The 16321-nt window shown below is 49.6% G+C and overlaps 1 protein-coding gene across 1 annotated transcript in view; it reads right to left on the bottom strand.

The window, feature by feature from the left end:
- LOC116945807 (uncharacterized) overlaps positions 1-14114 on the bottom strand; it is a 30049-nt gene extending 15935 nt beyond the window's left edge. Inside the window, exons 1-4 of the mRNA XM_076063462.1 lie at positions 13941-14114; positions 9713-9776; positions 8412-8510; positions 7544-7701 (exon numbers count right to left, since the gene is read on the bottom strand). Coding sequence (XP_075919577.1) covers positions 7544-7701; positions 8412-8510; positions 9713-9776; positions 13941-14114 — 495 coding nt within the window. The remainder of the gene's footprint in view (positions 1-7543; positions 7702-8411; positions 8511-9712; positions 9777-13940) is intronic.
- Positions 14115-16321: the final 2207 nt, after the last annotated feature.

The following is a 16321-nucleotide window of genomic DNA, read 5'->3' as shown; positions in this document are numbered from 1 at the left end:
CTCTCCATACACTCACTGTCACTCCCCTCTCATCCCACTGTACTCCCCTCCACAAACTCACCCATCTCTCCCCTCTCATCTCACTCAAATCTGCTCCACACTCACCTGTCTCTCCCCTCATCTCAATGTACTCCTCTCCACACACTCACAGTCACTAACCTCTCATCCCACTGTACTCCCCCCCCCCCCCAACACACTCCCCTGCCTCTCCCCTTTGACCTCACTCTACTCCACTCCACATACTCACCTGTCTCCCCCTCGCATCCCAATCTACTCCCCTCCACAAAGTCACCCGTCTCTCCCCGCTCATCTCTCTCTACTCCTCTCCACACACTATCCTGCCTCTCTCCCCTCTCCTCTAACTCTACTCCCCTCCACAAACTCACCTGTCTCTACCCTCTCTTCTCACTCCACTCTGCTCCACACTCACCAGTCTCTCCCCTCAATTCAATGTACTCACTTCCACACACTCACTGTCGCTCCTCTCGAATCCCACTCTACGCCCCTCCACACACTCTGCTTCCTATGTCCCCTATCATCCACTGTACTCCTCTCCACACACTCACCTATCTCTCCCCTCTCATCTCACTACTCCTCACAACACACTGCCCTGTCTCCCCCTCTCATCCCATTCTACTCCCCTTAATAAACTCATCCCTCTCTCCCCGCTCATCCCCCTCTACGCCCCTCCACACACTCTGCTTCCTCTGTCCCCTCTCATCCACTGTACTCCACCTCCACACACTTCCCTGCCTCTTCCCTTTCACCTCACTCTTCTCCACTCCAGACTCACCTGTCTCCCCCTCTCAACCCAGTCGACTCCGCTCCACACACTCACCTTTCTCACCCACCTCATTCCAGTCCATGCCCCTCCACACACTCCTCTGCCTCCTACCTCTCATCTCACTCTACTGCTCTCCATAAATTCACTTGTCTCTCCCCAATCAACCCATTCACTCTACTCCCCATCACATGCAAGAACCTGTCTCTACCCTCTCATCTCACTCTAGGCCACACTCGCCTGTTTTTACCCTCATCCCACTGTACTCCCCTCCCCACACTCACCGTCACTCCCCTCTTATCCAACTGTACTACTCTCCACACACTCCCCTGCCTCTCTTTGAACTCTACTCCCCTCCACAAACTCACCTGTGTCTCCCTTATCATCTAATTATACTACACTCCACACTCACCAGTCTCTCCCCTCATTTCCATGTACTCCCCTCCACACACTCACTGTCGCTCCTCTTGAATCCCCCTCAACGCCGCTCCACAAACTCCGCTTCCTCTGTACTCTCTCATCCACTGTGCTCCCCTCCCCACACTCACTAGGCTCTCACCTTTCATCTCACTCTACTCCCCTCACACACTAATCCATCTCTCTCCCCTCATCTCACTCTAGGCCACATTCAGCTGTCTCTCTCCCCTCTCATCTTACTCTAGGCCACACTCAGCTGTCTATCTCTCCTCTCATCTCACTCGAGGCCACACTCAGCTGTCTCTCTCTCCTCTCATCTCATTCTACTCCTCTCCCCACACTCACTGTCACTCCCCTCTCATACCACTGCAGTCCCCTCCACACACTCCCCTGCCTCTACCCTTTCACCTCACTCGACTCCACTCCACACACTCACCTGTCTCGCCTCTTTCATCTAACTCTACTCCCTACCATACACTAAGCTGTCTCCCCCTCTCATCCCACTCTACTCCCTTCCACGAACTCACTTGTCTCTCCCGTCTCATCTCACTCTAGTCCACACTCATCTGTATCTCCCATCTCATCTCACTACTCCTCTCCATACACTCACTGTCACTCCCCTCTCATCCCACTCTACTCCCCTGCCTCTCCCCTTTCATCTAGCGCTACTACCCTCGACACTCACGTGTCTCCTCCTCTCATACCACTCGACTCCGCTCCACACTCACCTAACCCCTCTCATCCCACTCTACTCCCTCAACAAACTCACCTGACCCTCTCATCTCACTCTACTCACCTTCACACACTCACCCGTCTCTCCCCTCTCATCTCACTCTACTCCCCTCCACACTCACCAGTCTCTCCCCTCATCCTAATGTTCTCCCCTCCACACACTCAGTCACTCCTCTCTCATCCCACTGTACTCTCCTCCACACACTCACCTGCCTCTCCACTTCCAACTTACTCTACTCCTCTCCACACACTCACCTGTCTCGCCCCTTTTATCTAACTCTACTCCCTACCATACACTAACCTGTTTCTCCCCTCTCATCTCACTCTAGGCCACAATCACCTGTCTCTCTCCTTTCATCTCATTCTACTCCTCTCCCCACTCACTGTCATTCCCCTCTCATACCACTGTAGTCCCCTCCACACACTCACCTGTCTCACCCCTCTCATCCCACTCTGCTCACCTCAATACACTCATCCATCTCTCCCTGCTCATTGCACTCGAAACCCTCCACACACTATCCTGCCTCTCTCCCCTCTCTTCTAACTCTACTCCCCTCCACAAACTCACCTGTCTCTCCCTTATCGTCTAACTATACTACACTCCATACTCACCAGTCTCTCCCCTCATTTCCATGTACTCCCCTCCACACACTCATTGTCGCTCCTCTTGAATCCCCCTCTACGCCGCTCCACAAACTCCGCTTCCTCTGTACTCTCTCATCCACTGTGCTCCCCACCCCACACTCACTAGGCTCTCCCCTTTCATCTCACTACTCGCCTCCACACACTAATCCATCTCTCTCCCGTCATCTCACTTTAGGCCACACTCAGCTGTCTCTCTCCTCTCTCATCTCACTCGAGGCCGCACTCAGCTGTCTCTCTCCTCTCTCATCTCACTCTAGGCCACACTCAGCTGTCTCTCTCCTTCATCTCATTCTACACCTCTCCCCACATTCACTGTCACTCCCCTCTCATACCACTGCAGTCCCCTCCACACACTCCCCTGCCTCTACCCTTTCACCTCAGTCGACTCCACTCCACACACTCACCTGTCTCGCCCCTTTCATCTAACTCTAATCCCTACCATACACTAACTTGTCTCCCCCTCTAATCCCACTCTACTCCCCTCCACGAACTCACTTGTCTCTCCCCTCTCATCTCACTCTAGTCCACACTCATCTGTATCTCCCATCTCATCTCACTACTCCTCTCCATACACTCACTGTCACTCCCCTCTCATCCCACTGTACTCCCCTCCACAAACTCACCCATCTCTCCCCTCTCATCTCACTCAAATCTGCTCCACACTCACCTGTCTCTCCCCTCATCTCAATGTACTCCTCTCCACACACTCACAGTCACTAACCTCTCATCCCACTGTACTCCCCCCCCCCCCAACACACTCCCCTGCCTCTCCCCTTTGACCTCACTCTACTCCACTCCACATACTCACCTGTCTCCCCCTCGCATCCCAATCTACTCCCCTCCACAAAGTCACCCGTCTCTCCCCGCTCATCTCTCTCTACTCCTCTCCACACACTATCCTGCCTCTCTCCCCTCTCCTCTAACTCTACTCCCCTCCACAAACTCACCTGTCTCTACCCTCTCTTCTCACTCCACTCTGCTCCACACTCACCAGTCTCTCCCCTCAATTCAATGTACTCACCTCCACACACTCACTGTCGCTCCTCTCGAATCCCACTCTACGCCCCTCCACACACTCTGCTTCCTATGTCCCCTATCATCCACTGTACTCCTCTCCACACACTCACCTATCTCTCCCCTCTCATCTCACTACTCCTCACAACACACTGCCCTGTCTCCCCCTCTCATCCCATTCTACTCCCCTTAATAAACTCATCCCTCTCTCCCCGCTCATCCCCCTCTACGCCCCTCCACACACTCTGCTTCCTCTGTCCCCTCTCATCCACTGTACTCCACCTCCACACACTTCCCTGCCTCTTCCCTTTCACCTCACTCTTCTCCACTCCAGACTCACCTGTCTCCCCCTCTCAACCCACTCGACTCCGCTCCACACACTCACCTTTCTCACCCACCTCATTCCAGTCCATGCCCCTCCACACACTCCTCTGCCTCCTACCTCTCATCTCACTCTACTGCTCTCCATAAATTCACTTGTCTCTCCCCAATCAACCCATTCACTCTACTCCCCATCACATGCAAGAACCTGTCTCTACCCTCTCATCTCACTCTAGGCCACACTCGCCTGTTTTTACCCTCATCCCACTGTACTCCCCTCCCCACACTCACCGTCACTCCCCTCTTATCCAACTGTACTACTCTCCACACACTCCCCTGCCTCTCTTTGAACTCTACTCCCCTCCACAAACTCACCTGTGTCTCCCTTATCATCTAACTATACTACACTCCACACTCACCAGTCTCTCCCCTCATTTCCATGTACTCCCCTCCACACACTCACTGTCGCTCCTCTTGAATCCCCCTCAACGCCGCTCCACAAACTCCGCTTCCTCTGTACTCTCTCATCCACTGTGCTCCCCTCCCCACACTCACTAGTCTCTCCCCTTTCATCTCACTCTACTCCCCTCACACACTAATCCATCTCTCTCCCCTCATCTCACTCTAGGCCACACTCAGCTGTCTCTCTCCCCTCTCATCTTACTCTAGGCCACACTCAGCTGTCTCTCTCTCCTCTCATCTCACTCGAGGCCACACTCAGCTGTCTCTCTCTCCTCTCATCTCATTCTACTCCTCTCCCCACACTCACTGTCACTCCCCTCTCATACCACTGCAGTCCCCTCCACACACTCCCCTGCCTCTACCCTTTCACCTCACTCGACTCCACTCCACACACTCACCTGTCTCGCCTCTTTCATCTAACTCTACTCCCTACCATACACTAACCTGTCTCCCCCTCTCATCCCACTCTACTCCCTTCCACGAACTCACTTGTCTCTCCCGTCTCATCTCACTCTAGTCCACACTCATCTGTATCTCCCATCTCATCTCACTACTCCTCTCCATACACTCACTGTCACTCCCCTCTCATCCCACTCTACTCCCCTGCCTCTCCCCTTTCATCTAGCGCTACTACCCTCGACACTCACGTGTCTCCTCCTCTCATACCACTCGACTCCGCTCCACACTCACCTAACCCCTCTCATCCCACTCTACTCCCTCAACAAACTCACCTGACCCTCTCATCTCACTCTACTCACCTTCACACACTCACCCGTCTCTCCCCTCTCATCTCACTCTACTCCCCTCCACACTCACCAGTCTCTCCCCTCATCCTAATGTTCTCCCCTCCACACACTCAGTCACTCCTCTCTCATCCCACTGTACTCTCCTTCACACACTCACCTGCCTCTCCACTTCCAACTTACTCTACTCCTCTCCACACACTCACCTGTCTCGCCCCTTTTATCTAACTCTACTCCCTACCATACACTAACCTGTCTCCCCCTCTCATCTCACTCTAGGCCACAATCACCTGTCTCTCTCCTTTCATCTCATTCTACTCCTCTCCCCATTCACTGTCACTCCCCTCTCATACCACTGTAGTCCCCTCCACACACTCACCTGTCTCACCCCTCTCATCTCACTCTACTCCCCTCACACACCAATCCATCTCTCTCCCCTCATCTCACTTTAGGCCACACTCAGCTGTCTCTCTCCTCTCATCTCACTCTAGGCCACACTCAGCTGTCTCTCTCCTCTCTCATCTCACTCGAGGCCACACTCAGCTGTCTCTCTCTCCTCTCATCTCACTCGAGGCCGCACTCAGCTGTCTCTCTCCCCTCTCATCTTACTCTAGGCCGCACTCAGCTGTCTCTCTCCTCTCTCATCTCTAGGCCACACTCAGCTGTCTCTCTCCCCTCTCATCTCACTCGAGGCCACACTCAGCTGTCTCTCTCCTCTCTCATCTCTAGGCCACACTCAGCTGTCTCTCTCTCCTCTCATCTCACTCGAGGCCACACTCAGCTGTCTCTCTCCCCTCTCATCTCACTCTAGGTCACACTCAGCTGTCTCTCTCCTTCATCTCATTCTACTCCTCTCCCCACACTCACTGTCACTCCCCTCTCATACCACTGCAGTCCCCTCCACACTCCCCTGCCTCTACCCTTTCACCTCACTCGACTCCACTCCACACACTCGCATGTCTCGCCCCTTTCATCTAACTCTACTCCCTACCATACACTAACCTGTCTCCCCCTCTCATCCCACTCTACTCCCCTCCACGAACTCACTTGTCTCTCCCGTCTCATCTCACTCTAGTTCACACTCATCTGTATCTCCCATCTCATCTCACTACTCCTCTCCATACACTCACTGTCACTCCCCTCTCATCCCACTCTACTCCCCTCCACAAACTCACCCATCTCTCCCCTCTCATCTCACTCAAATCCGCTCCACACTCACCTGTCTCTCCCCTCATCTCAATGTACTCCTCTCCACACACTCACAGTCACTAACCTGTCATCCCACTGTACTCCCCTCACACACTCCCCTGCCTCTCCCCTTTGACCTCACTCTACTCCACTCCACATACTCATCTGTCTCCCCCTCTCATCCCAATCTACTCCCCTCCACAAAGTCACCCGTCTCTCCGCGCGCATCTCTCTCTACTCCTCTCCACACACTATCCTGCCTCTCTCCCCTCTCTTCTAACTCTACTCTGCTCCACACTCACCAGTCTCTCCCCTCATTTCAATGTACTCACCTCCACACACTCACTGTCGCTCCTCTCGAATCCCACTCTACGCCCCTCCACACACTCTGCTTCCTATGTCCCCTATCATCCACTGTACTCCTCTCCACACACTCACCTATCTCTCCCCTCTCATCTCACTACTCCTCACAACACACTGCCCTGTCTCCCCCTCTCATCCCACTCTATTCCCCTCAATAAACTCATCCCTCTCTCCCCGCTCATCCCTCTCTACGCCCCTCCACACACTCTCCTTCCTCTGTCCCCTCTCATCCACTGTACTCCACCTCCACACACTTCCCTGACTCTCCCCTTCTATCTTACGCTACTCCTCTCCAAACACTCACCTGTCACCCACTCTCGTCCCACTCGACACCTCTCCACACACTCCCCTGTCTCTCCCCTCTCATCCCACTCGATTCGCCCCCACAAACTCACCTGTCGCTCCCCTCTAATCCCACTAGACTCCCATCCACACAATTGTATCTTACCTCTCATCTCACTGTACCCCTCCACACACTCCCCTGCCTCTCCCTTTTCACCTCCCTCGAATCAGCTCCACACACTCACCTGTCTCACCCCTCTCATTCCCCTCTACTCCCCTCAGAAAAATCACCTGTCTCCTCTCATCTCACTCTACTCTCCTCCACACACTCAACTGCCTCTCCTCTCTCAGCCCACTCTACTCCCCTCCACAAACTCACCCGTCTCTCCCCGCTCATCTCACTCTACTCAGCTCTACACTCACCAGTCTCTCCCCTCATCTCAATGTACTCCCCTCCACACACTCACTGTCGCTCCTCTGGAATCCCACTCTACGCCCCTCCACACACTCTGCTTCCTCTGTCCCCGCCCATCCCACTCTACTCTCCTCCACACACTCCCCTTCCATCTTACTCTACTCCCCTCCATAAACTCACCTGTTTCTTCCCTGCGAGTTTGCGTTGCATTGTAGCCATGCCAGCTGCCCCGGGGAGCGCCAGGACCTGCGCGCAGTTCCAGGTAGGCGAGTGGCGCCGCTGGTGTTGAGTTCCCACCACACTCGCCGCGCCACAGCTGGGTGCAGACCCCAGCTGCGCTGTAGGGGCGGGGGGCAGACACAGAGAGAAGCAGATGCTCGCCGATTGATTCGCTGCTGGGTGGACGACGTGGCAGCGCATCGACGTGCAGAGGGGGAGCGCAGGAGGGAGGAACAGGATCAGGATCTGCCCGAGCAGACTCCCACCACAGGGAGTTCATGGAATATTCTTGATTCCTCACAGGATACGGTTGTTCTTGCTCTATTTCACCCTTGCAAATGCTTCCAAGCTCCTCTCTCGAGTCCTCACCTGGTGACATAAAATCAACTCTGGGACACTTAAGAATCGTGTCTGGTTCACAGGTGTGTTTCTGGGTCGTGCCGCGAGGCGTGGTTCAGCACGATGAGCGACGTCTTGCTCCACGTGTTGGGAGCTCGTGCAGGAACTGTGGGGAAGGCGGTGTTGGTGGGCGGGGACAATCGGGGTGGGACGGCTTCACGAGTAGCGAGACAACATATAATGAGGACGCCTGTCTCCACGGCTGCATCGCATCGTAACAGCAATGCCGGCGATTGAACTAAGACACCGTGAGGCGGGTGCCGCCACATTTGGATGTTTGACGACAAATTCCATTACTCGTCACAGATTAGCATCATGTGGGAGGAAACCGGAGACCCCGGGAGAAAACCTGCCATGTGTAAGTGGAGACAAGAGGCTGATATTTAGGAATCCACTGCACATGTATCACGTGTCGCTGTGCACCACCTGCCCTTCCCGCACGCGTTCTGGGAGTAGTCGGTGAGCCGGTGGCTCCACGCGCCGGCGACGATCGTGCAGATCGACTCTCCGCCACCGGGGGGTCCTGGTCCTGAAACAACAACAACAAACACGAAGATTCCCCCATAGCCTCAATGCTACGTTGGGGCAAGTGCCGAGTTGAAACCACGTGCTGAGTTTGTATGGTGTCTCCCTTTTTTGCAGAGTGTAGAGTGTGAGCGAGTATATATGTGTTTGGGAGCGTGTCTGAGTGTGTGATAATGTACAAGTGTTTGCGAGTGGGGAGCAGTAGCGTAGTGGCGTGAACCCAGCGAACCGAGTTCTATTCCTGCTCATGACCATTATCAGTGACAAATATACAAACCTGTTCCGAGCCTCCCCTAAATCAGCCTTAAATGAGTACAGGCAGTTCCTGGGTTACGGAAGACCCGACTTTATGAAAATGAAATTTGATTTAAAGCTTTCGTGACTGCAGGGATTCATATTCTTGGTTCTTTTAGTGAGAATTTTATTGTTTTATGAAAATGCTCTGATAAATGCATAAAAAAATTAAGATGCAGAAATGTTTGCATAAGTTAAGCGCAAATAGTGCAGCGCGGTGAGGTTGCGGATGAATACCGCGGAGGGACGCATAAGGCACGCCGCCTTACGCCTCACTCCACCAAAACGCCTCCTTCACCAAGCCCCACCACGATTATGGGCAATGTAATTTTTGTATACCATTACATTATTGTTTGTTCTCTATGCTTCGAATTATCTTTTCCCCCATGTTTCTATTGTTAGGTTTTTACTGTATTTAATGTGCGTGCATGTGTGTGCGTGTGTATGTAAAGTCTAGGCCTAGCCTAATGCACGGTAAACAAACATTCGGAAGTGACTGCTTTCTGTTAACGATTTTTATTAAAATGTTTCCTGGTATTCATAAACAATTGGATCCAGAATATGTCCCATTAGTTTAATTATGGGTAGTGTTATTCGATTAAATGAAAAACGAATATGAAGTGCAGAGTATGTAGAGCAATAGAATATAGGTAGCAATAGAAAACAGCACAATACAGTCCTGAGGGAAAACGAACTAGTATTCAGGTAGGGGAGGCACAACTATTTCTGGCTATTGGATTTTAGCTTTAATTCAGGGACAAATTGTTCAATTACTGACATATGGAAAATTCGGGTTACGGATCGTTCTCAGGAACCTAACCCTTTCGTAACCCGGGGACGACATGTACCTGGTGCTGTGTGTAAAACATCAGCACTGGGGAGACTAAGCCAGGTGTGGTGTTGGCCACCCACCCTCTCGTGTGATGTGTCGACCTTCACAGGTGCTCTCGAACAGCACTTTTCCCAGGTAGCGTGTCTGCAGATTGCCCGATATGATATAATCACAACTTTCTGGACCACAGAGGACACGTGCTGCAGGATTGGAAGGATACCTTAGTGGTCCCCCTCTATAAGGGGGACCGTACTACCGGAGCATCTTCCTACTCAGCGTGCCGGGAAAGGTCCTAGCAAAAAAATGTTCAACATCGCCCTCTCGCCAAACACACCGAGGAAAGGCTTGCAGTGCCCGAGTGTGGCTTCAGACGGGGCGGCCTGCACGGATGTAGTATTCTCTGTCCGTCTGCTATAGCAGCAGCAGCAGCAGATGCAGCCAAAGCAGCTCCACTTCTCAGGAAGAAATGTGAACTTGGCTTCCGATGAGGTGGACTCGCCATGTTCATGATGCAGGTGGTGTCCACCTCCATGAAAACAACCCCTCAGTGTAATAGGGTTTTTCCCCTTTTTTCTGGCACCGAAACTGAAACCTATTTACAAGGATTCATGTCTGGTCGAGCACCAATTGGGTCGAGGCTCGAAAGAAAGCCGTCCCTTGGTGTGGACCAATCAGTTTCAAGGACAATGCATATATTATCATAGTATGTTTTCCTGTTTGCATTTTGACTGCAAGTATTGTGGTTAATGCAGACATGGATCCTTGTAAAAAGGTTTCAGTTTCGTTGCCAAAAAAAAGGGGAAAAACCCTATTATTATATTTTGGTACTGGCAAAGGAGGTCTAATGATGAAGATGCTAACCCCTCAGTGTTTAGTGGCAGCAGTAGTAGAGGAAGGCACGCCATAAAGGAGCGCGCGTGACAGAGGGGAGCACAGAAATTGTTATAACAGTTTATTATAGTCATGAATAATGTTACCACCTTCGAAATATTATCGTTGTTTATCAAGTAGAATGCAATGTTGTTAATTTTATCATAGTTTATTGTTCTAAACAATGTTAAGAATGTTATAAAGGTTGTCAATGTTGATATAGAAGAATGCAATGTTGTTAATGTCGATTTAGTTCATAATACAGTTGACTCAATTATCCGCTTGCGTTTTATCCCATTTGAGGATTAACCACGCACCTGATATTGACACAAATTAATAACTCATGGATGTTTCCCTTAATCCCAAATTAATAATCTAAAAACAGTGATACACTTATTCATGGAAATGTTTATTACAAGTCACGTGCTCCGGTTAATCTGAAATCCATGTGATCGCCCCTACGGTACTTTAGTTGCATATCTTTACAACAGTGGGCGGAGTTTGATGTTGATTGGCGTGGCTCTGCTTCTGTCCACTTAGTGGGCCGAGTCTTCTGCGCGGGAGCAGGAAAGTTATCCCTGAGCATGTGCATCGTTCGGTCGATCGTTAGCATTCGTTCTAAATCAAATACTTTTGTAACAAAAAACAAGATCAATACATTCTTTACTAAAAAAATGTTGTTCATTAACAAACTCAATTTCCTTAACTTAAACATAATGTATATCTATATTAGTGGTTTTTGGCAAAGAGATCCACGTAAAATGGATATTTTTGGATGGTCCGCAATTTTTTATTAGCCATGGCTGTCCTCGGCATTAGCACGGATAGTCAAGAGGCTACTGTATTGTAATATATGTTACCATTTATCAATGTTGATATAGTAAAATGCAATGTTAATGGGGGAGAACATACAAACTCCACGCTCTCTTATACTCACTCTTATATTCACTCACTCAACCTCTTGCATACTCACACTGCGGAATAGCGGGCGAACATACAGAATCCACATGCTCTGATACTCACTCGCACACACACACACGCTCTTACCAAATAAATACATTAATTTTAAAAATGTAAAGGTGCAACCCTGGAATTGCTTGCTCACGTCACTGTTGGTGGAAGGGGCCTCCAGTAGAAGGAGCTCTAGTAGGAAAGCCGTGATCCAGCAGTACATTGAACATCGCTGTAAATAGAAATGTGGCACCCATGAAATCATAGAAGTCATGTTACCGGCTTCCTGGACTACCTGGGACAGCTTTCCCTGACACTCCCCACCGGCTCGCGGTTGACGACGCACTGACAAACCAGAGTGACTATGCCAATATAGTAAACCTTCTCTATTCACGAGGGTTACAGCCTTGTGTTGCAGTCGAAACGTCGCGAGAATTTTATTGTTTTATATATATTTTATTGTTTCCCTTCAACGTGACTTTACCGAAAGAACCAAGAATATGTAGAAATCTTGTTCACAGTAAAAATGTGATAGTTATTGATAAGAGAACACAGCACTGGGGGGCGATAGCCGCAACACTTTCCCTGATTGCATTCGCCTCATTCTTGATGGATCTCACAGTCCACGCCAAAATGTCGGCCTATCACAGACGTGCTCTCGAGTGCTAAAATGATAACTGTGCGTTGTTGTTATCAAACACCTGCATCTCCCGATGAGTCGTCCACCTGAATTCCTCACCATCTCCATTGTCATCAAATCATCATGAAAGGTAATAAAAACGAATTGTCATTCATATTTTATTATTTATTGTAGTCAGTGGTATTAAACATTTACTATTCCCCCCTATGTTCACTCGTGCCAGGAACGCAACCCCATTTTTCCTGGTCAACAAGGTTTCTACATTCGCGCGCGTTTTCAAGAACATAACCCTTGTGGTTTGAGAGGGTTTACTGTCCATATTTTATCCTGGAAGAAGCCAGTGTTATTGACGAATGCGTCCATGTATTTGTTGTTGTGCTTGTGTACCACTGCCAAAGTAGAAACACCAAGTCATTCGCTGTGCGCTGTGTACATGAGAGCAAACAGTCGGTGCGGTAGACCAAAATTGTTAACATGGGTGAGGGAATGAATCTGACTGCTCACCCTTCATCTAGATGAATCATCGATTGTGCATTTCATATATTGTACCGTCAAAATACACGACTGCATTCTTCTTCAGCGTCATTGTCAATGACGCGACACAACTGGGTGGGATCGTTTTGCATTAGTTCACCGATTTCAGGCTCACAGCCTTGCAGGTCAATGCCGCGCAAAGAACACATTGGCAGTTCAAACGTCTTTTGTGCATTCCATGTCGCCTTGGGTCTCATAAAGCCATCCTCACTGTCGATGTGATGGTAATGTCTGTCACTAATGGCTTCTCTAGGCCAGTGGTTCGCAACCGGGGGGGGGGGAGTACGTGAGGTGATTTATAAATGTGTGAAATTATAGCAAACATGAGTCACTGGTGAATAATCACGTATGAATCTGCCAATAGAAAATTACGACGCTAACATCGAAGTCCATATCGTGACCTAGATCGGTATAAAAGACCTTTCTAAATAAATTATCAACAATGTTGTTTCCAAAAGTAACCAGCGAGCGCGAACAAATTACGCCGTTGGTTTGTTTATTCGCTTACAAGTTACTGGCTAGTTAGGGATACCTCACAAAATGGACAACTGGTTAACATTGACGTCCATTAGTCATACATTTATTTCTCAGAGCCGTGATGGGTCAGGCAAGCGAGGGTAATCGGTTGAAACACAATTCTAAAAGAGGGCTAATAGTAGCCAGAGAAGGTTGCATTCTTTTTAAACGAATCTAGACAGAATATATTCAAACCTACGAACATAAATGTACAAAAGACACTTAAATTGACGACTTGGTTAAGTTTGACTTTTAAACGCTTATCTTAACACTTGTTTTCGATAGAAAGTAAAATAAACATTGAGTGAACCTCTAGGTGGGGGGAGGGGGTAACGCGCAAAACGATTCTGTGATATTTCCATTTGTCCCGCCAAAATACTGTACACGTGAGTTTTACTCAAACTTGCCGCTACCAAAAACTGCAGCCCTTAAGCGTTGGGCACAAAGAGAAGACTACATACCTGATATATAAAATCTATATGTAACACAACAATAATATATGCATAGTCAAGAGCTTACTTACCGACCGCTGTTGTTTGCGAGGGCTGGCAATTTGCGATGGCGGCCCCGCCCGCCGATCCTCGGGTGTGGGTGGGATGGCTCACACCACGCCCGGCCGCCTTTGTCTCCCCGGTGGCGATGTTTACACACCGTACTCATTTGATGCCGAGTCGACCTCGGAGTGTACCAGGACCACCTAGTACAATCGTCACCCGTGTTGGCCGTGAGCGGGAGTCGCGAGTAGCTCCCCACGCGCCGCCATGACAGTTTCGCCACCAACACCACGTGGTCCCCACCTGGGTCACGTGCTCAGGCGGCGCGTGCTCCGGCGGCACGCGCAGCACAGGAGATTGAGAATCTGATGGCTGGGCGTAGGGAACGTGGTAATACGATCCCATTATTGTAGCGTAGCGGCCCTTGCCAACACGGGACGCGTTTGGTTGATCGGCCTCCGCTTGTTTCGGGAACATGTTCTCGTGTTGCGAACAAATTGAGAGTTATAGCAGACTCTCGTGAAGGAGAACGCTCGTTAAGCGAGACGCGCCTGTGGTTGGGAAACGAAACGACGTGAATGCAAATGTTGCAATGAAACCACAAATATACAAATGAGCGATCAAATCACAGCATCCGTGAGAGATGGTGTGTGCAAGATGAGTTTGTTGAAGTTGAACTGCCGGCTCCACTCAATTTCCAAAGTGTCTTTCCACTTGGGCGAAGACTCACCACCTCAGCTGCCTGGACGCACACTTCGCAACCAATTTCCCTGATTTCGACGTGAAAAGGTGTCACTAGGCACGAAACCCATTTCAATGCCCAGCCTAAAACAATGGATGTGACCGCGGCTGAAACGAAACAACTCGTTGAAATGTCACGTGATGAGTTTTTTTTTCTCACGGAAAAGAGAGAATCCGCAAACCCCGACATCTTAACGCGTGCCTCGAAACCGATGGTACCCTTTGCAAGCATGTAGTGTACACGTGAGTGAGCGCACTGACTTTGGATGTGACCGCTGAAGGTGGGATGTGCAATGTCAGCCACACCGCAAGATTTTGAGAAGCTGTGTCGCATGCCTCAAGCAACACGCGTCTCGACACTCGACCTGGTGAGTCCAAATTATTGCTTCATTTATTTATCAAAAAAATTCATATTTGTTGTTCTATAATACCGACACAAAATGAACGTACAGAAATATCCTGTCACTTGAAATGTTTTTAAATTATGGTTATTGTCAGTTTAATAGGAATTTTGTCTTCAAATAGGGTCATATTGCAAAATTGTTTTGAAAGTGCTGCTATACAGTGCGGTTAAATTGCAATCTTCAGAATCGAATATTAGTGTAATTGATTAATTGCAAATATTGGAGGTTATTCCACACAATCAAAATATTCAAGTTGATCTGTGCAGAGTCCCAAAGACGCCAAGCGTCCAGCAACAAACAGCACCATCAAATGTCAAAGGAATGAGACCCACGTGAGTATTGAACACATCGAACACAGAGCCTAGGACGAGGGTGGGCGGAGCAGAAGTGGTGGTTACATCGAGTTTCCCCCTCCCAAAGGAAAGTGGAATATTGACCACCTTGCTGAGAGCTGCATACAGAATGGCATTGCAGCCCATGCTCGTTTGGAGCAGCAAGACTCAGATTTTTCAGTTTATGCCAAAATACACTTTCATTTACAAAAGCAAACCTGACAGCTCATTTGCGAGTCCACTGCTGTACAAGGGCCTCCACACACCGTGTCGGTCATTTTTGTTGTTCGACCATACTTTACCATGCTGCTCGGTATGGGTTGGGGGGGGGTACAGGATCTGTTCAGATGTCACCGATGTCAGCCATGGCCAGGAATCAAACTCAGATGACGCAGTGCATGAACCACTGCATCATCACTCCATCCATTATCTTGGATCCAGCTAAAGGTAAAAACAATTGCTGTAACATTTTTTTGTTGCAGCAGGAAACCATGAATAGCGAATACAGTACTATAAAGACAAAATCGGTAGCACACGGATACCTTGAGTTTGCTATATCGCAGGTGAGTTCGTTGTCACATTGTGTTTGATATGCCGTTATGTGACACGCACTTGCGAGATCATATGGATTTGTTTTACTGAAATCATGTGTTTTTATGGTGAATTCCTGATTTAAACCCCACCCCGCCCTCAAGCTGGCTAATGTAGACGCAGAGCAACAACTGCAATCTCACATTCAGGTGGTCAAGCCAGACAACCGCGCCAAGAGCAGTGGAGTGTATCATCACTGTGATGTCTCTTTCGTATTTGTGGATCGGGCGTTGCGTCGTTATATGCTGTACGGTCTGTTCTGGATGACCACAGTCACACACTACTGGGGAGTTTTTAATTTTCCACTTGTGCATCAGGTATCCGCATCTACTGCCGTGGTTTGTGCAGTGGATACAGTTTAGGGTGGACCATGAGCTTCGTGGAAGATCAAACCTAGGGATCTTCTTGCGTTGGCTCTTTCACAACAAGGCGGTGTTTGTGGGCGATGGGTGAGGGGCATGTCTAGTATGCGAGACTGAGACTGCGAGCGCAAGACATGGAAACGTCTCCTCGTGGTACATGCAGGCAGTGGTTTGCAAGGCTGGCACGGCCCGGTTTTATTCATTCGGGCTTTAATCGTTTTTTTATATAAAACCGGAGCACCTGGATCCTGCCC

This window comes from Petromyzon marinus, unplaced genomic scaffold (genome assembly GCF_048934315.1).
Source record: "Petromyzon marinus isolate PM22_M1 ecotype Great Lakes invasive population unplaced genomic scaffold, UKy_Petmar_22M1.pri1.0 PM_Scaffold_13, whole genome shotgun sequence".
Taxonomy (NCBI): Eukaryota; Metazoa; Chordata; class Hyperoartia; order Petromyzontiformes; family Petromyzontidae; genus Petromyzon; species Petromyzon marinus.
Note: the sequence above shows the minus strand (reverse complement) of the source record. Positions and strands in the feature narration are given on the sequence as shown.